The sequence below is a fragment of the Asterias amurensis genome, chromosome 10 (genome assembly GCF_032118995.1).
Source record: "Asterias amurensis chromosome 10, ASM3211899v1".
Taxonomy (NCBI): Eukaryota; Metazoa; Echinodermata; class Asteroidea; order Forcipulatida; family Asteriidae; genus Asterias; species Asterias amurensis.
In genome coordinates, this window is record NC_092657.1 from 15761701 (window position 1) to 15787609 (window position 25909).

At 38.4% G+C, this 25909-nt stretch overlaps 1 protein-coding gene across 1 annotated transcript in view; it reads left to right on the forward strand.

The window, feature by feature from the left end:
* Positions 1-25909, forward strand: part of LOC139943187 (uncharacterized) — a 55691-nt gene that overhangs the window by 14915 nt on the left and 14867 nt on the right. Inside the window, exons 7-15 of the mRNA XM_071940003.1 lie at positions 2698-2766; positions 3416-3481; positions 8377-8460; positions 9794-9865; positions 11168-11245; positions 13501-13644; positions 17862-17930; positions 23619-23693; positions 23921-23992. Coding sequence (XP_071796104.1) covers positions 2698-2766; positions 3416-3481; positions 8377-8460; positions 9794-9865; positions 11168-11245; positions 13501-13644; positions 17862-17930; positions 23619-23693; positions 23921-23992 — 729 coding nt within the window. The remainder of the gene's footprint in view (positions 1-2697; positions 2767-3415; positions 3482-8376; positions 8461-9793; positions 9866-11167; positions 11246-13500; positions 13645-17861; positions 17931-23618; positions 23694-23920; positions 23993-25909) is intronic.

Here is a 25909-nt window from a genome sequence, read left to right on the forward strand (position 1 = left end):
TCGTTTTAGATAAAATAATATGGAATCGTCCGTTCTTAGTACATTCAATGAATTGGCTCTTCGGTAAAACCACATAGGATGATTGGCTTTAATTAGTCGTTTTTTGGACGTATATGATCATTGACCAAGTTAACGGTACACACAAATTGAAAAACTTAAAGTCTTTGAACAAGATTATTAACACTGATTTGTATCAGTGGTTGATATAATGGTTGCGGCAATTGGGGGAACCCCCACCCCTAAAAAAAAATATCAGTAAAAAATAAAATAAAAAAAAACTACAATCAAACACAAATATTAATTGTTTCATAATGAAATGCTAATACAGTAAAATAATTGTGTTTATTAAACAAGTAACAGTACACCAACTCAGAATAAAAAAAGACTGTAAGACAAGGCAGAGTAGTGGAAATCTAACCTTTGTTGTTTGTAATTTTCGTAAAATTTTGAAAAATGTTTAACTTAAGAGGGTTAACATTATTATAATTATTTGTTGTTTTAAGTCGACAGACACACAAGGCCTGAAAGCCACTTCAAGGTGTGGGCTATATACCCTTATTTTTTCAAGAGGCCGTTGCCACCTACTCTTAGGGCTGAAACAGGGTTACCCCTTTTACAGTTCATACGGATGTAGGCTTGGGTATCATCAATCCGAAGCCTGGCCGGTAGAGCAGAAAACACTCCCTCCCCAATTTTACGAAGCAAGTGTCACGATCGGGTTTTCAAACACCAGATATTGAATGAGGTGCTCTAAACCGCTCGGCCATGACACGCCGAATTGACTTGAAACATACTAGTGAATGGGTTTACTATACAGTGGCAGTGTTTTACATAGACACAAATTGTTTTTGAAACCATCTCTTGGTACCGGCTCATGTATCATGCATAGCTCGTTTGCTTGAAGTACGTTTTCAAGAAACACTGAGGTAGCACGAGCCACAACTCTAGCCAAAACATTGGTTTCGTATTGATATACATTATTTGCATAAATAAATAAATGTTTGTTTGTTGTTGTTGTTTTTTGTATTTATTTACTTACTTTTTTAGGCGTGGGGGTTCCCCCAAGGGCCGCAGGGAACAATATCAACAACTGATACAAATCAGTGTTAATGGGTTTTGTTCAAATATGTGACCCGCTCTGACGAAATGAGGATTGTCTAGTGAATTTCACTTTTGCATTTTTCATAATAATCCAATTAAGCAAGTCTTAATATTTTAAATGAACTAAAAATCAAGACCATACGACCTTCCTGTCTGAAATAATGTGGAATTTTCGACGACCTTGACGCTTAATGTTATGACGCGTTTTGGAAAAACACAAACTTCAGAAAAATTAATTTGAAAAAACGCGACGTCTCACACACACTCATTAAAATAATAATTTTTATTTGTTTACGATAATGAAAACATCAATTTTTAACCCCCCGTGGTCAGGCAAACAAAATTACCAAAATGAACAAACAACTCAACGAGAAGTAAGATTATGATGAGTAGACAATTTCAACAATAAGTTTGACAATGTTTACCTGAAATTTTAGAGCCATTTGCGTTGATATTTCCAACTTGAAATGCGAGTTTTGTTTGCGTCAAGTCAAAACATAGTAAAGACAGCTGTCACTCAGCGCACAGCATCAACCCCCACGGGTATACTCGGCTTGAAGACCAGGGAACATTCGCAATTTCCCCGTGCATGTTTCTCATGATTTTAGCGAAATTTCTCACCCAGCATGAAGTTTAACTGAAAGATTATTCCTTTAACATTCAGAATTATTTGGGTTTGGAACAATTCAACCTTGAAAAACCACGAAACAATGATGGAAATTAGACACTGTTTTCCCAACGTTCGATAAACATTCCACTGTCCACACGTCGTACGTGTAGCAAAGTTTGTGCATGGTACCCGCGCAGTGTCCGTGTGTACATTGCGTATTACCAGCGCTGCAACTGCATGGTACCCGCGCAGTGTCCGTGTGAACATTGTCGTATTACCAGCGCTGCAACGAGCTATGGCAACAAGACCGGGTCGGGTGACGGACTCTCACGCTGAATGGATAAACATACGCCTCGGTCTGTAAGCCATACTAATCTCGCGACGCGGATTTATGAATGAGAGATGTCATCGCTGATAAAACAGGGGTTGCCTTTGGTGACCTTTGAACCCCTTTCAGTGTTGACACGTGTTTTTGGTGGCTATATTTAGACAGCTCGGATCTTTGGCTTTCCAATGGTACTCTTGGTGGCGCTATGCAAGTTGTGTGAAAGGTTTTGCGACAGCGCCAAATTTGGTGTTTTCAATGAATGTTCGCTGTCTGTCCCGTGGGATTTGGAACATTTTTGGATAATTACGTCAAGAACATGGCTCAGAAATCGTCTGTTTTTACATCTTTAGTAATCTTTTGACGAAAAGGTAAGACCATAGTAAGTTTCATCAAGATTTAGGCAACCCAAAAGTGTAGAAATAAAAAAATTAAAAATTTCAATAATTTTCAATAATTTTTTTGTTATGATTATGTTCGGTGTCAAATTACACGAAATGAAAGTTTACTAGACATTCCTCATTTCGTCAGAGCGGGTCACATATGTTAAGTTTTTCAATTTGTGTGTACCTTTAACTTAGTCAATGGTCCTAGAAGTCCAAATAACGAATGTTTTGTATGATTCAAGTTTGACACGTTTTATTTGTTCTTCCTTTGGCAGATTTCTGAACGACAACCCAGGTGTAGAGCTAAGTCCCGCCACGTTTGGTGGTAGACGTTTTCATTCGATGTAATGCAATACAACACCTTGATTTATAAATAAATAAAACTACTACGAAAAGTTTGTCCCGTCAAGAATGAAGCCTGTTGAGAAGAAAATAATTGTATTTAAAAGCTTCCGAGATAAGAAATTCAGATTTTACTTATAATTCTGTTTAGTAACAAAACATGTTATGTTTCTAAACTCGTTCGTGTGTGATTTTGCATTATATAGCACCGGCAACACATTTATTTTAATGAAAACAAAATCAAACTCTCATTGTTCTAATTTGGTTTATGCTCCACATTTATAGTTAAATAAAACTGCACAAATTCAAAAAGATTGTTAACATTCAATAAAAATGTTGTTCTGTAAGGTAAACGATCTGCCGCAATGTACCACCAATGGGCCGAAGATAATAAATGGGCAGAGGGATTGTTGAATGGCGTTAGTTTTACACTGGCAGTGCAAGGAATTTCAAGTTAATAAAACACACGCACTCACTTAAGGAACCAGTCCCCATGCCAAGCTCCGGACTTGGATTGTAATCAGGGTCAACAGAGGAGAAATGCATGACAGATACAACTGAGTAAACTTGACACCCATTAATTGAAAAGTCACTGTCTTGGTCTCATTTATATTAGCAATGTATTGATGTAAATCTTAACATTTCTTCCAGAGAGCTCGACGGCAATCATTTTACAAGTATAGAGAGCTACACATTTGGAGGCTTTGTTGATTCTGTGTGAGTGGTTTAGTACATTGTTGAAGTTAAGAGAGTAAACGAAGGGTGAGGTAGTCCCAAGTTTGACTGTTGATTCTTGTTTATTGGGTGGTTGTTTATGACATATCCAAAATGGGACAAGAGTTTCAACCCAGAATTTACCTAATTTTCATATTAAAATTAGGTGGTAATTATCAAACTTTAAGGTAAATTATCTCTAAAACTATTCATTATCAGGACAAGCATTGTAATAGAGGTGAATATAAACCTGACCTCGGGAATCTAAAAAACATATTTGTCTACTCGAATGACTCTTTCCGAACAACTAGGTCAATGGTAAAGGGGTCAAACATACGTTAAATTGGTTTTCTCCACTTAAATGCATCATTACATGGCATACCATTACAGATAAATTAATAATGAATGAATTATTTGTCCCAATTGACCTCTATTGATGACATTCAATAAAATCAAATAAATTAATAATCAAATTCATCCGATGGAATCTTGGTGCCAATGCCTTCTAGTCATTTTCCATGCGAGTAGGTGCAAATTTAAACTAAAAATGTTTTTATTGCACAAACATTATGCTATCATTATGCCTAGTTTTCATTAATCCTCTAGGGCGGGATTGATGTGCATTTTCTGCAAATATACCCTGTATGAGTGATACTTTGAACCATCATCTGTCCATGTGTACATGGCAAAAGTTGAAGAACAGACGTTTGACACACTATACGGATGCAATGCCTGAGTGATTCTTTTCAAATGAATTGTCGTTTTCTAGGTACTCAAGAATGATTGCTGTCTTTGCCATACAATAATTTAGCTTATTACGTTATTGTAGCTACTCAGCTTTTCTGTGCATAATCAGGCACCGTCAGCAGCAACCTTGTCCGCTGTGCCTCGTCCATCCCCGTCCATGTGATTTACCACGATGCTCTCGACATTAAGATCAGTTGCCTCCCCTGTTGGTGCCTCCCCCGTTGGTGTCACTCTCAAGTTGTTGCCCCACAGTTGTATCCACCCCCGGTTGCATCAGCACTGTTGACTACCCGTCAAAGCGTCCATCGTTGTTTCCTCCCATGTTGTTGCCTCCCCAGTTGTTGCCTCCCGTGTTGTTGCCTCCCCTGTCGTTGCCTCCCCAGCTGTTGCGTCCCCAGTTAATGCCTCCCATGTTGTTGCCTCCCTAGTTGTTGTCTCCCATGTTGTTGTCTCCCATGTTGATGCCTCCACTCGTGACTGCCTCCCCATGTGATGCCTCCACTGTTGTAGTATCCCCAGTTGTTGCCTCACCAGTTGCTATCTTCCCCAGATGTTGTCTTCCTTGTTGTTAGCTCCCATGTTGTTGCCTACCCAGTTGCTGCCTCCCCAAACCCGTTGTTGCCTCCCCAGTTGTTGCCTGGGCAGTTGTTGCCTCCCCAGTTGTTGCCTCCCCTGTTTCTGCCTCCTCAGTTGTTGCCTCCCCTGTTGTTGCCTCCCCGCTGGTGCCACATTCCTGCCTCTAATCCGGTTCTTGCCTCATTAAACTTCTTTCAAGCACTGTTGGTATTCCTCATGTATGGACCGCCATTGTCATACACTGAGAGAAAAGGAGAAAGGAAATATTCCAAAGGAGATCAAGAGAAGCTATCGCTCCCAGAAGCTACCAGGGAAGCTATCGATCACATAAGCTACCAGAGAAACTACCGCTCCCAGATAAGCTATTGCTCGAACAAGCTACCAGAGAAGCTATCGCTCCCAGAAGCTACCAGAGAAGCTCTCGCTCCCAGAAGCTACCAGAGAAGCTTTCGCTCCCAGAAGCTACCAGAGAAGCTCTCGCTCCCAGAAGCTACCAGAGAAGCTCTCGCTCCCAGAAGCTACCAGAGAAGCTCTCGCTCCTAGAAGCTACCAGACAAGCTCTCGCTCCCAGAAGCTACCAGAGAAGCTATCGCTCTCAGAAGATGCCAAAGAAGTTATCACTCCCAGAAAGCTACAAGAGAAGCGATCACTTACAGAAACTACCAGATAAGCTATCACTACAAGAAGCTACCAGATAAGCTATCACTCCCAGAAGCTACCAGAGGAGCTATCGCTCCCAGAAGCTGCCAAGAAGCTATCGGTCACAGAAGCTACCAGAACAGCTATCGCTCCCAGAAGCTACCAGAGAAGCTATCGCTCTCAGAAGCTACTAGAGAAGCTATCGCTCTCAGAAAATGCCAGAGAAGTTATCACTCTCAGAAAACTACCAGAGAGGCTATCACTCCCGGAAGCTACCATAGAAGCTATCACTACAAGAAGCTACCAGATAAGCTATCACTCCCAGAAACTACCAGAGAAGCTATCGCTCCCAGAAGCTGCCAGAGAAGCTATCGGTCACATAAGCTACCAGACCCTTTGGATAGCGGAGCTTCATTATAGAACAGACAAAGCCCTTTCCCATACAACCTGTTAGTGAGCTCCATGAAACCAAACATAAAATGCAAGAACATTGGCAAACTTCTTGTACACTTCTGTCAGTCTCCGCTTTCCTGATTACAAATGCGGATAATAATAAACTGCGATGAGACAAAGCTAGCTGTGCTGTTAAAGCCCAGCACACCATTTGATTTGTCTTTTTACGTACTGTTGAAACCTTGACTCCTGACGTACCTGTAGAGAGGTCATTTGAATGTTTTTTATTTCATTGGATGTCATTTTTTAAGATTGTTTGGGACAGGGTGGATTATTTTAAACGAACAAATACATTCATTATTATTTTTACTGTGATCTTATGAAATGTAATAATGCATTTGAGTGGAGAAAACCGATTTAACGTATGTTTGACCCCCTTGACATTTGACCTAGTTGTTTTGGAAAGGGTCATTCGAGTATACAAATACATTTTATAGATTCTCTGGGTCAGGTTTCTATTCACCTCTAACACAATGTTTGTCCTGAAAATGAAGAGTTTTAGATATAATTTACCATAAAGTTTGATAATTACCACCTAATTTAAATATGCAAATTAGGTCACTTCCGGGTTGAAACTCTTGTCCCATTGTTGATGTGTCATCAATAACCACCCAACAAACAAGAATCAACAATAAAACAGGCGTTTGCAATTTTGTTTGACTCAACATGAAAACAATTCTCAATCTAGTCCTCTATAGTGTGCTTTAATTTTAAGCCACAAAAGGCCTTGTATTAACACTTTCTACATTGTTTATTTTTTTAAGTTAGTAGTTTCATTGTAACTAACAATGCAACGAAACAAACATGAAGTTATCCTAAGGTCAAACTGAAACTCTATGAAATTAACTGTACAAAATGTCAAGTCTTACACAAACCCTTCTACACCATTTTGACGAGAACTGAATTAAAAAAATGTTCGGAATAACTGATTTTCGGTTAACTGTACATCATCATAATAAGCAGCCACGCTGACCTTTTAAAAATTGCCCTGTAATTTGGGGCGGTTTTAGTAATCACCTATCGCCGTAAGACTCATTTTTCGCAGTGCAATTGCTAGTTTACAAGAGACTATTCAGAACAGTTCATACGCTCTGTTTTGGCTCTGGACGATGTGACCTCTGACGTCACTCGAAAAACATAACATGATTCACTCGCATACCGCCGGGCAAAACATTTGTGTTTTGGCAGCCAGCTAGAAAGTGTATGCAATCTTACCGCGAAACGTGACGTATACAGTGTTTTGTCAACAGAGGGCGGTTGAATGTAAACACAGGTCACATCGTCTATACTTACCTCAAAATTTAGCGCTGACGATCACCATTTCCGTTTTACTGTGCAAGCGCTGGTTTTCTTCGCTAGATGTGAAAGGCGTGAGATATTTTCTTCCACGGTAAAACAAAAATCCCCTGGTGTCTTACAACCAGGGCCCAATTTCATAGAGCTGCTTAACGGTAAGCAAATTTGTTTGTTTAACATAGCGAAACAAATTGCTTAAGCGTAAACATGTTTCACGCACGGTTGCTAGCTTGTGCACGTAAGCAAACTGCGCGCGCAACATTTAAGATCGTTTGCTTAAGCAAAAACAAGAAAAAGGTGCTGACATAATGGCGGGTGAAATAAATGCACTGGCGATAACAAAATCATCACATTCTCTGTGTGATGTGTATTGTTTGTAATGGTTAAAAGTGCCCCTTGAAAGGTTTACACACTAACTTAAAAGTAAACCAGAAGGAGATACATTGTAAAAAAAATTCTGAAACATTTTAGACACTCGTTTACTTCGATTCACCTACCGCACACACACGCAAAACACACACAGCTGCGCCGCCACACTAACAACGTATTGCAATGATATTGCACAATGCGCTGTGCTTAAACAGGGTGTTAAGCTAAACAAAAAATTTAAAAAAAAGGGGAGGGGGGCTTTAATGACCCTTTTTGCTTGCTTACCGCTTTAAGCAAACAACATTGCTTAAGCAAGGCTGAGAAATGAAAACAATTGCTAGGTGCGCCCGTTTAGCACAAAATCGACCGTTGCGCAGCTCTATGAAATTGGGCACATGGTGAGCAACCAGGTGTACTGGCCCGGCTTTAAGACGTTCCCTTTAGGTCCATTGTTGTTCAGTCCACAACCAGGGCTCCCTTCCTGGAACCAAACAATAGACACACCTTCCCTCGGATTCTAATTAGTAATTAATCCTTTTAATTGCCCATTATACCCACCAGAAAGTATGTCCAGGGAGATGGCTCAGGCCATTTCGCTTCCATAACTTTATACCAACAGCTCGAGACCGGACAGGAAACGGGTCTGGAAGAAACTGCCAGGTGGAATAGACATTACGAGCTTATCATTTTTTTGCGTGTGCATAGGCTGTAACTTCCCGATAACCCGCGACGTACGTTAGATGTGAGCGAGTAAATCATAGCAATGAAATATGGCAATAATCTACTTTATTTTGTACGTATTTATCGATCAATTGTAGAAGGCTCCGCTTCAACAATTTTCAGGAACTTCCAGACGGATTGTTTTCAGATAAGACAGACTCAGAACGAAATGTAACAAGTATGTGAGTATTATGTTTTGCTCCTCCGAAAGTAGTTTAAAAAAAGTGTTATGTTGTTGTTTAAACCGTATTTTGTTTCATTTTATTTGTTTGCTTTGTCTACTGCTAGTTCTTCTAATCATAGTTAATAAAACGTTGTATACGTTTCGTTCTTTCTTTTTCAAAAAGGCATATTTTCGATGAGCCTAAAATGGAACATGCTTTTAGAATAAGTACTAAAAGGGTCAACGAAAAGCCACATTACAATTTATTAACCATCCTAACAAGCAAGTTATGTCTAAACTGATCTTATGACGACACCTCTACGATAGTTTAAATTAACCAGTCTTCGAAATCGTACTATTTCGTGTGGAGTTTACATATTTATCAAGGCTAAGGTTGATTCCCTAAAAAGTGACCTGCTCTGTTGCCCATTCGTATCTTCTTTGATTGGTTGTTGCTGAATAACCATGACTTAAGTAATGACTGATCATAACGCAAGAGCCCTATACTGAGAGAAGAAAAGTGTGGCGACGAGTTCTTAAACGGCCATTTAAAACCGGCAGGGTCGTTGCCGTGTGATAAAGGCCGAGTAACTACTCTTTTATTCCCATTCATAAATGCCCTTTTGTTAAAAAACGTTAAACAAATACAATTATAGACACTTTGACAATTGAAAATTCGAAGTTTGAAAAAAATTGTTTTTCAAAAACTTTGTGAAGAATTTGTTTGATGCGCGTGGGTTGTGTGTATATGAATTGCGTGACTGATGAGTTAAAGAGAGTTGATGAGTTGATGAGACTGAAGAGAGTGACTGATGAGTTTTAAGAAGTTTACAAGATGACCCTAATCTCCTCTGATAATGAGCCTTTGCAGCTTGTTGATCGAAGGTACGATGGTGATGAACCCCCATTACTGAACTTGTTTATTTTGGGCTTTGTAATTAAACAAAACAATAGCAATTAACTGGAAGGTATAACGTTTTTACTTGTTGCGTATACAACGTAAAACAAATACAACAGACCGTGGCTCGTTTACTATGCGGAAATCGATAGTTTGTTACGTCGGTTTTCATGTTGTTTGTGTGCGGCGTGATTTAAACACAATTTTACAATTCCAGTAACAGTTTTATTCCTGCGTCGTAAAGTTTTACTGCGGGGTTATGGGCTTAATCACAAGTGGATCTACTAAGTTCTTATCAAACACATACTTAGTAGAGTACGTTCTTAAAGTAAGTTATATATTTTTTACACTTTATAGCTTCGACTATGTTCTTTAACCTTCTGTTTCGCCTTTTTGCCATTTTGTTTTAGCAATATAAATCATAACAAGTTGCCATGTTATTATGTGTTTACAGTGATCTTGCTAACAATCAATTTCGAAAGGTGTCTCCATCAACTTTCAAAGGTTTAAAAGAAGGCATTATTTTGTAAGTAAACAAATACTATGTTTTGTTCATGTACATGATTCTATCTGTGGGGGCATGGTTTGCTTGTGCGTAAAGCGCTCGCCTCTCACCAAGGTGACCCCGGTTTGATACTCGGCCAAGACCATTATGTGAGTTGAGTTGTGCGTTGTTTATCTGCTGTGCCACGAGGTTTTTCCAGACCATTCGGTGACAATTCGACAGTTAATTAATTTTCCATAATATTAACTTTTAACATCAATTTGGGGAGCAGTGTCGAAACTTGGGTAAAAGTTCACAGTGGTATGGTGGGTGCAAACTTTTTGTTGAGGTCCTATTTCCTGAACGAGCCCTTTTTTTAGAGCTCATGTTTTGACATTTATTATTTGTCTGCATTAAACTGACAATTCTAGTACAGCAAAACGTAATTTCACAATTCTGACTAATGTGTTTAATTCTCATCAAAAAATAAATCGAACTTCTCTAGGGTCTTTCATCACAGCACACCACTCTGATAGACCTAAACTAGGCAGTGTTAAATAACAACAGTCTCCTAGCGATTACTAGAGCAAGCTATAGTCGAAACGTTGAGACCGACTCAAGAACTGACTCTGCGGTAGTACCGTTAATTACGATCCTATAAGCGAAAGTAGTAGTGATAGCCAATTTACTATACCTTCCGCCCGGGTAGTAGTTAAAAAGCAGGAAAGTTCTTTTCAGAACTGAGAAGTCTCCCGAATATCCGATAAATCTACTCTGCGATAGTATAATAAAGAAAGACGGTTATGTAAGAACAAACTCTACCTGGCAAGTAGATACACACATGGTGTTACCGCAAACTAAATATATATTTAAATAATTTATTGTCTGTTTGTGTACTATACATCACATATCTGGTCATGCATTCCAGGCGCATCAACTCGACCCCGGTGCATCCACTGATCCCTACTTTGGTTGCTTAGATAACTACCAAGGCTTTGAAATCACATTATATTAAAACATTGACCTGCATTATTGATCGTATCTTGCTGGTTATTTGTTCTAGACTATGTTCAGGCTCCACATTTTGTAACATCTTAACTATGGTAATGTTCCTTTTAAAAGTAATTTTTTAAAAACTGGCAAGAGCTCAGACTACATGAAAAGTATTAGGGGCAGGTACCCAAGGGGCAACTTACCTTTAGCTAATAGCGATTGGGAAGATAAATTTCCGAAAATAGGCAAATATTATTTCATTTCAAAGTCCCGATAAAGTAACCAATGAACGTTGCTGAACGCCTGACGTTATTTACAAACTTGCCTAATGTTTCACTTTTTGCTTTTCAGATCTTTAGCTTCAAACAAGCTGAATGATGAGTCACTACCGAATGATCTATTGGTCAACTTTACGCTTAAAGGTTTGATGTAAGTAGTCAGTAATTATTCATGTTAAGCGTGGCGGTACCCTTTTTGTTTAAGATGCTTGTATTATTAGCTGTTCCGACAATTCAGTCTGAACAGCTATTCTTATCGTCGAGATTTAAATTTTTAGCTGTTCCGACATTTCAGTCGGAACAGCTATTGTAATCGTGGAGATTTATTTTTATTTTTTTTATTATTAGCTGTTCCGAACTTTAGTTGGAACAGCTACCGTAATTGTGGAGATTTAAAATTTTAATTATTGTTATTTTTTTTCTTCTTTATTATTATTATTTATTTCCTCTAAATCGTATTGACTTAACACTTGACTTTTCAAATTATTAAAATGTCAAAATTACAATTATCAGAATGAGACAAATCATATACCATTAAAGATTATGGCCTAACTTAAATTTGAGATTTGTTTAGATTAAAATTCTTAAATAATTATTCACGTGACAGCCGTGTTTTTTTCATTTTCAGCTAATGACAGAAACTAATAAGCATAATTATGCAAATTTGACGGCTTTCCGCCATTTGGATTTTGGAGGACTTGAGTGTTTATGGAACCCATAACCGTTGAAATCAATTCTGCTGCAATTTTTTTCCAGGTCAAGCCAGTATTTCTGATAGGATGACTGGACTATAAGTTACATACCATCTTGTACCTTATGAAATGTATTAGTACGACAAACACAATTTTGAGACTGTGGCGTCATCAGGTGTCAAATTACGCTAATTAGAAGCCTTAATGAGTTTTTCTTTGCAACACTATATCTCAAGAAGTATACAGCCGATTTCAAATTTGTTTTCAGTAATAGACTCGTGACCCGGATTTGACCTGAACTTCCGGGTCAACCGGAACTGCACAACCAATGTACAAACTTTTTCAGTTATAGACTCCTTTGGCATGCAAAATCGAGCTTGCGTTACCGTCACCCAGTATACACCTTCACTTCCGGGTCAACCGGAACTAGGACCATATCTCAAGAACTACACAACCGAGTTTTGAACTTGGGTTAAATTCAATCAAAATAATTACCATTACGCCGTGTTGACCTTTAATTCTGGTTTTAAAGCTTCTTTCGATTTAGTATCACATACAAGACCATGTTATCCCATGTCGTTAAGTCATAATGCGTATGTTTTATTGTAGCATAGAAAACTTTTATTAACAAACATTCCGGAACAGCTTTGTGATTGTTGACAATCACATTAGATCTAGTAATTTATTTATTATTTATTACATGTTTTGGTCAATGTATAATTTTAAACCGACGTGAAATCCAGCTGCCGGGCACTGAACAATTGATTTAAACAAGTCACAAAGTTATTGATAGACTTTTGGCAAAGCAAAAGTGATCCGAAAGATAGGACAGCAAAAGTTTGAAGTCACTTTGGACGGCATAGTTTGTTAATGACTGGCATCATAACTAGACATATGATCATGGCATCGGGAAGACTGTGGATGCCGCGCTTGAGTTAAAACACAAGTCAAAAAAGTCCAAAATTAATAATTAAAAAATTGATATAAACTGAAAAAAAAAACCTATACTGTTAACTCATGTTGATATGCCAAACCTTCGTAATTAACAGTTAATTACCTTGTACTTAAATTTGAAAAAGAAACCCGTAAAAGCACGGTTTTCTTGAAAAGTGCATACTTGACTATACCGAAATGGTTGCACCCCCATACCAATTGGCATTATTGTTTTAACAACTTTGTTTTCATAGGTAAATACACCCAGAAATGTTTTTATTAAAATAATAATTCGAATAACACCTTAATGTTTGGTAATGTTGAGGTCAAACTATCAAATAAACTGAAAGTTTTGACATTTTAGATTTTTCACCAAATGTTACCCCAAGTTTTAGATATATCCATACATTATCACAATGACATGCTAAACCTAAAAATGACATTAAGAGTTAGTAATTTTTTGTTTGCACACATGTGAAGTAGAATTAAATCTAACAGTGTGATTTTCTCAAAAGGTGCGCATCTTAAGCATATCAAAGTTGTTTGCACGCCCTATCCCAACACTGTAATTTGTATGGTTGGCCACACCATTGTGGACAATGGAGTTAAAAGCCACTTATTGATTGATCGAATGATAGTTGATTGAATGATTGATTATTGATTGATCAATTAATATGTCAAACCTGTGACAGACATAGCGCATTATAAGTTTCCTATAATATTATTATTATTATTATTATTATTTCTGAAGTGTTGTGCTGTTTTGTTATGTTTCATACAGTGATCTATCAATGAATGAGCTGACAAAATTTCCAAGAGAACTTCTACGTACACAAAACCAGCTCGTGCATCTTTACCTCCAACGCAACCACATCACTGCTCTAGACGAAACCATGTTCAACAAACTTAAGTCTCTTGCTTCACTGTAAGTTTTGTTTTCAATTTATTTGTTGTGTGTCCAAAGTAGGGTGGTTAATGTTACGGTTATCACATTTACAGGGAGGGTCGTCGTTTTGTTCCGTTGTTAAAAACGTAATGTTCACTTATTTTATAACAATTATTACAAATATTGGACCTGGTTGACTTTCTTAAGAGCTTTAATGTAACTGACAAATAATGTGTTTGATGTTGTGTTATACTGTGCAAACACTAGTCTTGGCCCAAGACGATGGTGCTTGATTCTGGATAGTGTACTACGCGCTGTTGAATCGCCAAAGCGCGCCCGCCACGGTATGATTTAGTTACGTGGACGGCTCGAAATCTAGACTACACTCTGCAAGCTACCGTCGTCTTGGCAATCCTGCAGCGCTGCGTGCACTGTGGGCGTTGCCGTATTATGTAAATAAGGCCGTTGTCGAGGTTGTGTAATGCGTATTCAACATGTGAACAACATGGCAGCACCCAGCAGCATGAAATGAAGTCGGGCCACGGTCGGACGTACGGGACGAACGAGTGATACTATAGTATGGTTTGCCTAGCCATACTTAACGAACGCAATGCAGGGATTTAAATTCGACATCCCCTTTTACAAGAAAAACCAATTCATAATTATTGTCGTTATTCTGACGAATAGCTGACTACAGTATGTCTGAGAGAAAACTGAATAAGGAGGAATTAAGTAACAAAATGCTTGCATCTTCGTTACGTGTCGTGTTTGTTTTATGGTTTTATACTTCCCGAATGATTTGTCGTGGGCAGATCACATGAACCACAGGCAGACGAACTACCCCCAGTGCATATATTATACTACGGAGGTACCTCCATGATTATACTCACATGGAAACCTCCATGATACTACCGTATATAGTAGTTTTACTACAGCAAACACTATTCACTGTACATGTACAATTTATTGTCGTTCTGAGGCATCGACTCATATGACTTTGCACATGTATTAAACTTTAGGGCTACTAATTGTGTCACAATCACATGAATACCTAGCAGTCAGTATGTTATAATTAGCAATGATGTATTGTGTCGAAAAACAATTGATACAGTTTAATTCAAATTATTTCTAAATAAAGGCCAACACAAATTACTTGTTCATAAAATTTATTTCTCTATTGCCAAACACAAATTCTTCACCGAACAGTGGCTATTAAAATGATCAGGTTTGTAAACAGGCTATAACAACGATACCCCACAATTAAAGCCTGAGCGACTAGTGAAATTTGCTTCTCAACTATTCGTGCCTCAAATAGTCGCAACTTCAACACACTAGTCATTTTTCATGCCCCAAAATGCATTGCGACGTATTATTTGCTGCAGGTGCAATAGAGTAAAACTCACGCTGAAAGGATTTAAGGATTGTGTCACTTTATGTCTAGGTCTGGGCGACTAGTGCGACACAGTGTCAAACTTGTCGCACAGTCGAGATTATTAAAATCACTAGTCGTGTTGCGACTACTTTTTTTAATTCCTAATTGAATAATCGTGTACTACAAAAATAGTAACAACTTCCTGTTTGGTGAACTGTCTATTGTATCGCTCACGACTATTCATGGCAACATAATTTACTTACGAAACACAGTCAGTGACACCAGTGACAATCCTTCAATCCTCTAAGCACGAAATTTACCATATTGCCACTGCGGCAAACAAGTCGTGACTAGTGTCGTAGTCATGACTTTTTGAGGTGTGACTAGTCGAGTAGTAACCTACACAAGTGGCCCAGGCTTACTGATGTATGGTTGTGTTTCATAGGTAAATTATGTTGTCATGAAAAGTCGTGACTGTGAGCGACACAATTTTTTCAGCAAGCAGGAATAGTCGCAACTATTTTAGTTGCTGTGGTGGCTCGATTTACGGAGTAGGTGAATAATGGCAGTCGCAACTCGACTAAGCAATAGCTAGTTGCGACTTCGACATCAATCGTAGTGCGTACCACTAATCGCCAATCACAGGCTTTCCCACAGCATTTAAAGTGCACAGGTATCACAGCAGTTATACACAATACTGTTTGTACTTTGTACTTGTGTGAGCGGCTGAGCCTACGACCACTCTTCTTTATTGTGGGGTGCAATGCAGTTTTCATCTGATTCTCTGTGTCTTAGATAGTTTGTGGCAGTTGAAAGACCATGTTGCTCATCTCGCCCAACTCTTCCACTTAGTTGTACATTTTCAACTTGGTGTTCAAAATAATGACAAACATCAACCCCAGTCCAAAAGCATCGGTTGCTAAGAGTATGCACACAGTTCCCACAGTGTTGAAAAAGCTATGTAAACTCATCTTGAAAGTCAATCTCTGTACTGGTATGGTATGATTCATGTCGACAATAAATTGTGATACAGTGGTGGAACTTTGCTGCAAAATGTAGAGTACAGTTCTTCACATACATCTTTCTTGATTGACAGTTAATATGATGTTCCATCTTTTCCTTTTCTCTTGAGACTTCCTCTGCAAAACAGCAAAATATCTCTTCCACAATTATATACGCTTGAATCTTGATTCTGTCACAGATTTGTCTCTCTTGAATCAAGAACTCCATTCCTTAATTGCAGAGCAGTCGACTACCCATTCATCTGACAAGACGAGGTCTAACAAGTATCAGTCCTCTAAGGTGGGCATGCAGCAGTTCTCTAAAAGCAGACTCCTTTCCTGGAAATGTGCCCTATCAGAAGAACGAAACAAATACAAATCATAGAATAAGTTCAGTGATTATATTGGGTCTCATTGTGCTAAACTTTTTCTGCATCAAGCTTAATGTAAAATGTTTATCTTTTTTGATTATTAATATTAAACCGTTGACCAGCGAGTGTTACGATCATCAATCAACCCAACTATAGCAATTGCAAACAAGTGTTAATTGCTTTTTGCACAGAAGAAAAATGTAAGTAAAAACAAAAAAATGTCAGCCAATGAGCCATTTTCAAATCGAGGGATATGAATCTGTGTGCATTGGAGTGATGGTGACTCAAGTCAGACAAATCCAATCTCACATAAAGCTGGGCTATGTTCGTTCCAAACCGAAACAAAACCAAGGAGTAGGCTCATACTTCCTTCGAATGCGAATGCAAAGTGGATTTTGGTGAGGCAATACTTTTACGAGCTGCCCTTCCATAAGTGAGACACAAGAAAATTGTGCTTCGCATCACGAAATAGCACTGCTATTTAGCAGGAAGGAGGTCTACCTACATAAATAACAACAAGTTTTGAAGTATTCAAACATGACAAACAATGACTACTTACAAATGTATGACTTTATGTTTTCTAATTCTATACAGATTCGATCAATATAAACAAGATTCTCTATACTCACCACTTTGTGACACTGAGTTACATAATGACTTGGGATCCATGACTTGCTCAGTTGCAAACGTTGGTCGTATGTGGTATGATATCATGCTCTAGTTCCCTATAGTTATTCACACCCGGACATCCTACCTCCCTGGTCCAACTGCTGCCTGCATGCAGCAGACGAAGCACACGAGAACTGACGGAGTTTATCGCCAAACCAGACCGTCCGCAGAGAGGGCACTAGCTGGTATATTTTGACTTAGTCGTTCATTAATTGCCATCTAGATAGCAGATTAATATAGCTTCGGCTCACTTGTTCATCTTTAACATTCATAATCGTGAATATTTCCTATTTTCTTACGATTTTTCCTCCACAACAAACACGGAGCTGCCAATGCCGTGTAATCATGACAAGAATGACCCCGGGGTCAACTAAACATTATGTTAATTTACTACAACGATCGCACGCTGATTGGTCCTACACAAAGCTGTAGAAGAAAACAATGACAAAGTTAACACAGCGCTGCAGGATTGCCAAGACGATGGTAGCTTGCAGAGTGTAGTCTAGATTTCGAGCCGTCCACGTAACTAAATCATACCGTGGCGGGCGCGCTTTGGCGATTCAACCGCGCGTAGTACACTATCCAGAATCAAGCACCATCGTCTTGGGCCAAGACTATGCGAACACTTACATTGTGACAATGAATAGTAACCAACACATTAGATTATACAGCTATTACATTATTGCAATGTTTTACACATTAAGGGGTGTCTGACTTCCTATAATATTGTTGTTCTAGTCATCATTACGAAAAACGTTTATCATTTTATGCTTAGTTCTTACGGTTTGGCATATACATTTTATTAACCAGATTAGTCATATACAACTTTGGATTTTCTTGCAGATACATCTATCAAAATCCGATAACGAAGATGGCAGACTTTCAGTTTTTTGAGACAAACCTAGAAGTTCTGTAAGTAAATAAACTAAAAGTTCAATAATTTGAATTTTGCAATAACTTATAGTAATGTTTTGCGATATTTTAGTAATGTTGGATTGACACCATTGACCATGACATTCTTGCAAACAAATTACATGGCTGCTTCGAAATTAGGAGCAGAGTCTATGACTGGCTGAATTATTTTATGCGTGGAATATTACAAGGGGGGGGGGGGCAATTGGGTCTTTGTTGTCCAGGCGGCAGACTCTCCAATTTGGAGTGCAACAAGGTTCTATTATGGGACCTGTTTTTATCTTTACATGAATCCACTCGAGGAAACGATGGCCGGGTAATCTCAGGACAAAGATGTAAGTTTAAAACAATACACATTAAAACGCATTGACCCGTCCAGGTAGAGTGACAACCGTGATATACAACCATTTTGTTCACGATCACAGAGAAAACAAAATCCATGCAAAAATCCATCCCCCAAAAGATATATGTCAGAGCGGTAGGACGATAATAGAAGGGCACAGTTAGAAGTTATAATGACATAATTAAGTGAATATTCTGCACACAGTAACTAGCTGTTCCGACCTACCGTCGGAACAGATACTGTTTCTGTCGAGATTTTTTATTTTTTTTTTCTTATTCTTTGTTTCCGCCTAAAACCCATAGCAATTGCACACGTTTTTTTCATAAAAACCTAATCTCCTAGACCATAACTTCAAAACAGTGAAATCATATACCAAATTGAAGCTTAGAACATAAGCTTTACTGTAAATGTAAAAAAAAATAAAAAAAATATTTAATTAGCCACGTAATCTCCATTTGAATATAACTGGATGCAGTCGCTTCCATTTTATTGTTAAATATTCTCTTTGGTAAATGTCATACAGTCCAGTCATACTGCAGCTGGACCTGGAAAAAAAATTGCAACATAATTTATTGCAACTGTTATGGGGTCTATAGACACCCAAGTTTAACATATCAAAAGTCCTCCAAAATCCAAGTGGCGGAAAGCCGTCAAATTTGCATAATTATGTTAATTAGTTTCCGCCATAAGCTGAAAATGAAAAAAACATGCACATCTTGACAACAAAGAGGGCTAGCATGCTCAACATGGTTTCCATACCCATGTTTCCATGGTCAAGGAGTCCAATTAATAAAGGAATAATCTTTAAAAAGTGACGAAAAGTCTTCAAATTTGCATAATTGTGTTAATTAGTTTTTGTCATTAGCTGAAAATGAAAAACCATGCACATCTTGACACCAAAGAGGGCTAGCATGCTCAAAATGGTGTCCATACCCATGTTTTCATGGTCAAAGAGTCCAATGCAGAATGGGATAACCTTTAAAAAGTGACGAAAAATCTTCAAATTTGCATAATTGTGTTAATTAGTTTCTGCCATTAGCTGAAAATGAAAAACCATGCATATCTGGACAACAAAGAGGGCTAGCATGCTCAAAATGGTGTCTATACCCATGTTTTTATGGTCAAGAAGTCCAATGAAGAAAGGGATAACCTTTTAAAAGTGTTGGAAAGCTTTAAAATTTCCAAAATTATGTTAATTAGTTTCCGCTATTAACTAGCTGAAAATGAAAATAGGCATATCTTTAAAACAAAGAAGGCTAACATGCTTAAAATGGTGTGTATACCCATGTTTTCATGGTCAAGGAGTTAAATGAAAAAATGAATTACCTTTCAAAAGTGTTGGAAAGCCTTCAAATTTGCAAAGGTATGTTAATTAGTTTCTTCCATTGGTGGAAAAACATGCATTTATTTCATTAGGTGCAGGTGGCAAGTCAGTTTTCACTGGCAACAGGTTCTGTTTGACCATTGGCAATTCAGTTGAGCGAGAGGTTGTCTTCAGCCGACGCACTATCGGGATCGTGTTGCATCATTCGTCAGCTGATCTACGAATATTAGTCTCCTCCTGCCCTTGCTGTTGTTTACATCCATGTAATTACAAAGAATAAGAGTGCCAACAGCTAGCTCTGGATGTCGGACAGAGTGGCCAGTCAGCCTCATCCTTCGTTCCCTGATTGAGAGATGATTGACGATGCCCTTGGTAGGGAATCGTAGGGCTTGGAGTTGGGCATAAGGTCCTCTTAAATACAGTTCACATCAAGGGTCATCCGTGTATACCATTCTTGTTAAGACGCCGTCTAGTGCTCTTTCTTGATTGGCTATCAGAGTTCATGTCTTGACTCGATACAGAAGTACAGACTCAACTGTAGCAACGAACAGCGACTCTTGATGATATCGTTGAGACCAGCTCTTCACAGATGCTCTTGCCAGGAAGGGCCTTCCGTGCCAAAGCTCTCCTCACTCTTTCTCACACTTAGTTGATCATATTATGAGGACGCCAAGGTATTTAAGTTCTTCAATGACCTCTAGGGGAGCTCTATGGTCTGCCCATCTGAGTTGATTTGTCAACTCAGTGGGCAGACCGTCAATATTGTGGTCTTCTTCGAGTTGAGCTGCAGGCCAACTCGGCTGCACTAGAGCTAACCAGCTGCAAGCAGTTTTTGTGCCTCAGCCACTGTGTCTGAGAGGAGAGATGTCGTCAGCATAGTCAAGGCCTGTAATCATTACAGCTGGCACTCTCCTTCTCCGGCGCTCGTCAAGCGTAGAGCCTAGCTCTTCCTCCCTGCCATTGATAGCAGACCTCAAAGCAATCCAAGACGAGCACGAACACGAATAATGCTAGTGTCTCTCCCTGTAAAGCTCCAGCCGTGATTTCAAAGAGGTATGTGGTACCATCTGGGGTGACCACCTTAGCCCACAAATTGTTGTAGCTTGCAGTGATTGCCTTTTCTGGACTCCCTGCTCGAAGGATCTGAATGAGCTTGCATCGGTGTACGGTGCCATTGGCTTTCTTGAAGTCGATGAAGGTAATGACACATGACATGTTCTTGTCACTGACTCCGACCAGTATTTGCCTCAGGGCAAAAATCTGCCCAGTTGTGGTTCTCTTTGGACGGAAACCATGAGTCAGGATCAGACAGTTGTATGTCTTCCTGACAAGATAAGATATAGGTATAGTTATCTGGTGTAGAGAGGTGGCCCGATTTGGGTAGTGGTATGATGTTAAGAGTTAAAACCAACTCATCGTGGGTAGATCTCCCAACTTGTTGGCTTTGTTCTAGTGGGACATCATGAGTAGCTAGTGTGCCCAACCACAACCCAGTCAATTTAAGTCATCGAAAATCATTAACACAAAAATTTGCAAATTTGAAGGCTTTTCGACACTTGTGACAGGTTATCCCTTCCTTCACTGGACTCCTTGATCATGAAAACACGGGTATATACACCATTTTTAGCATGCTAGCCCTCTTTGATGTCAAAATATGCATGCTTTGCCACTAATGACAGAAACTAATTAACATTATTATGCAAATTTGAAGGCTTTTCGACACTTTTAAAAGGTTATTTATTTCTTCACTTGACTCCATGACCACGAAAACGTGGGTATAGACATCATTTTGAGCATTCTAGCTCTCTTTGTTACCGAGATATGCATGTTTTGCCACTAATGGCAGAAACTAATTAACATAATTTTGCAAATTTGAAGGCTTTCCAGTGCTTTTTGAAGGTTATCCCTTTCTTCATTGGACTCCTTGACCATGAACACAAGGGTATAGACACCATTTTGACCATGCTAGCCCTCTTTGTTGTCAAGATATGAATGGTTTCTCATTTTCAGCTAATGGCGGAAACTAACTAACATAATTATGCAAATTTGAGGCCTTTTCGTCACTTTTTAAAGATTACTCCTTTCTTTATTGGACTCCTTGACCATGAAAGCATGGGTATAGACACCATTTTGAGCATGCTAGCCCTCTTTGTTACCGATAGATGCATGCTATTTTATTTTCAGCTAATGGCGGAAACTAATTAACAAAATTATGCAAATATGACGGCTTTCCGCCACTTGGATTTTGGAGGACTAATGATATGTTAAACTTGGGTGTTTATGGAACCCATAACCGTTGAAATCAATTCTGTTGCAATTTTTTCCAGGTCAAGCCAGTATTTCTGATAGATTGACTGGACTATAAGTTACAGTATGTACCTTTTATGAGTTGTGACTTCTTGAGATGGGTTTACGCATTTGAATATAACTGGATGCAGTCGCCTCCATTTATTGTTAAACATTCTCTATGGTAAATGCAATTCAGTATGTACCTATTATGAGTTGTGACTTCTTGAGAGGAGTCTACTAATTCTGTTTTCCTACCATCGTTAAGGACATATTACTTTCTAACCGGCTTCCGGGCCCATTAGTTTACGCTTGCACAAAGTACGAAGGTTTGAGGTTTTCGTTCAAATGAACGTGCGTAATTAAATATGGGTTTTCGACGACGACGACACACCATCGTGTCCAAAGATGTACACTAAACTTAAACAGTTTGAAGATAATGACAGTTGAAAGCTTCCCTTAAAACATTACTTGCTGTGGTGTTGTTGTTTTTGAGAAATGAGTGAAAAAATGTCAAATTTAGACTCCGAGGTGTTGTCGTCCGGGACGAACGTGCGTAAATTAAATATTATGGGTCTTTGACGACGTTGTCGTCAAAAAACCCTACAGGCATTTAATACTACACTTCAACCCTACTTAATAGTTATAGGCGTTAGCAGTTCGTATTTAGTGACAATGTTCGCAAAATCATGAAACGATAATTATTTCGCCGGATCATAATCCCCTCTGTTGATAAATAAGCACATAAAAACCTTTAATGTATGCATTGGTCTTTATAGCCTAGTGGTCACCAGTCGCGAATACATAGCTGATATTAGCTAGTTCGAATCAACTACGACTTCATAATTTTTTGTTATCTCCCAAAACTTAAAAAAAAATATTTTTTTTTGTAATATTTAAGGTAGATTCTTATCTTTATATCGATAGTGTTGCCTTTTCTATTTCTCAATTGTTAGCCCAACATAACCTGTGTGCATGCATGACACGATGATGTTTGAAAAACACAGTAAGCGGAAAATTGTGATCATAAGCGCAGAGTTTGGTGGTTAAGAGTTCTGTGAAATCAAATCGTACTCGATCAAACATCAAGCCACCGACCCCAAACAAATTTTAAAATCGTAATTAATTAACGACGTGACCCATATTTGCATATTTAATTGGGAAATTTTTGTAGCACCATATATCAAGAAGTACACGGCCGTTTAACAGAATGTTTGTAGTTATAGACTCCTTGGGGATGGGAGATTAGATTAATTTCGAAAAACCGTGACCTGAGGTTGACCTATACTTCCGGATCAACCGGAAGTGGGACCATATCTCAAGTACTGTACAACCGATTTTCAAACTTTTTTTTCAGTTTTAGACCCCTAAGGCGTTAAAAAGAAACTTTGAAAAACCGTGACCTCTAATTCGGGGTCAACCGGAAGTGGGACCATATCTCAAGAAGTATATCTCACGGCCGATTTTTAGACTGATGTTAGTTATAGACTCCTTGGGATTGGAGATAAATTGCAAAAAAACGTGACCTCAACTTGACCTCTTTTTCTTGGTCAACCGGTAGTGCCATCATATAAACTCAACACACTATTCAACATTTTAAAACTTTTTGTTCAGTTATAGACTCCTTGGTCATTTTAGCACACAATCCAAGCAAGAGAACACGGAACAGCTTTGTGTTTGTTCACAAACACCTAATGTATACTTTTTTTGTTGCTTTTCTTTCCCCTTTGTACAGTCTTATGTTTCAGTGTGATTTATCAAAAGTTGGAACGAGACCGTTTGCTACGAAAGGAAACACCATAAAGCAAATGTGAGTCAAATATTTGTAAATATTGTTATAATTCCGTTCAACATTAATTGTGTTGCCTCATTAATTGTGTTGATACATATTTCAATTGAGTAATCGCTTTTCACTATGATTGTTGCTTGTTTCTGTGTTCATTTTGTCTTGATCTATTTTCCTATGCCATCCTATTTCGAAAGATATTGATCTTCGTAACGGCTTATTATTTGTGTTTGTGTTAATTGACTGATTAGATTGATGCACGGAAATCCAATTGAACATATTTCCAACACCGTATGGCGTGACTTGAGACATGACTGCTACGTGTAAGTACATTAAAGGCAGTGGACACTATTGGTAATTACTAACAATAATTAATGGCATAAAACCTTACTTGGTAACGAGTAGTGGGAAGAGGTCGATAGTATAAAACATTGTGAGGAACAGCTCCCTCTGAAGTGACAAAGTTATCGAGAAAGAAGTAATTTTCCACGAATTTGATCAGACCTCAGAGTTAGAATTTGAGGTCATTAAATCAAGCATCTGAAAGCACACAACATCGTGTGACCAGGGTGTTTTTCTCTCATTGTTATCTCGCAACTTCAATGACCAATTGAGCTCAAATTGTCACAGGTTTGTTATTTATCCATATGTTGAGATACACCAAGTGGTCTTTGATAATTACCAAAAGTGTCCACTGGCTTTAACAAACGGTAAGCAAAAGACAGTCTAACTGTCCGGATTTAAACAAATAAAAGGCAATCGTTGAAACAAACCGATTTAATAGTATCATGATGAGAGCAGGGTAAAACAAAATAAAATATCTTAATTTACATTCATTTATTATATATCGCGTCATTTTACATGTAATTAGATTATTTTAGAAATGGATTTAACATTCCGAAAAAAAAGTTGCGTGACAGTAAAAATGTATAATTGTATTATTACAACTCACCAACGTTTAGCGAGCTGTCAACCATATAATTGGCCGCAACATTCTTAAGTTTACCCCGTTCTTAGTACATTTCTACATTATGTTGGTTTTATTTAAATTTTTGAGTTTTGGTTTTATATATATTTATTTCAAGTCTTAACTTTGTTCACACTGTAACGTACTGCCAACGGGTCATTGTTTGCTCTGTAGCCAAACGCATACCGAAAACAAACGAACCAATGTCGTTCAATATAAAATACACTTAATTTTTATTCTTCGAGACCGACAATTTATTCGATGCTCACTCACTAAACTCAGCATTTGGTATTTCAACACAACTTAATCATGAACAATACATTGCTAGAAAGGGCGCCAAAACAACGCACCCGGTCAGCGCACATTAATAAAATCTTACCATTATGTTATACAATGTTATACATCATCAATTGCGTGCGATAGTTCGTCCAATCACTGAACAGTTCACCACGAGTTCAAGCCAGCTGCGTCAGCGTATTTTTTCCTAGGACGAACGTGGGCAATTTACATAAATGGGCGTAGTTAACTTTACATTTTCCCATGCACATGCGTACTCCGACGTAATAACAGTTGTGCAAATACACTCACGCATAACATGTACATACACGCATTCACGTAAACATGTTACATGTACAATGTACATGTATATTTAGTACCATGTACAACTGGGTATTTTTAGTACAACTTGTACTGTACCTTTTGTCCTTAAAGTGCGTCGCTTGCCAAGTCTTGATTGCCCTAGGAAATAGGTTTGGATAGGGTTGGGAGGGGGAGGGAGGGCAATTATAAAATAGACTTACGGTCATAATGAACGGTTGTGGTCCTAAATGTTTTGTTGATGAAATTGGTACACTGCATTACAAACAGCACTTAAGTATCTGGCCAAGCACACGAAATTAATATGCAACAACAATAATGTTTTTTTTCACAGGTTTGTTATTTTATGCATGTTGGGATACATCAAGTAAAAGTACTGGTCTTCGACAAAAATTACCAAGTCTGTCCAGCTTTTGTGTACACTATGGATGGTATATATCCATGGTTAGACCATGGAAGAAGAAATAAGAGGTAGACTGGTTCATCACAACCTGTACACCATTGTGTGAAGCGATAGTAGAAGAAAAGCTTGTGTGTGGTCACCATTTATTTCACCATTACTATTTTCATTCCACATACCAAAAACACGCCCATTTTATGTTAATTGCCCACGTTCGTCCTAGGAAAAAGATCCGGCGGGGCCACTCCATACGCACCGGCGGGGCGTACAGTTTCA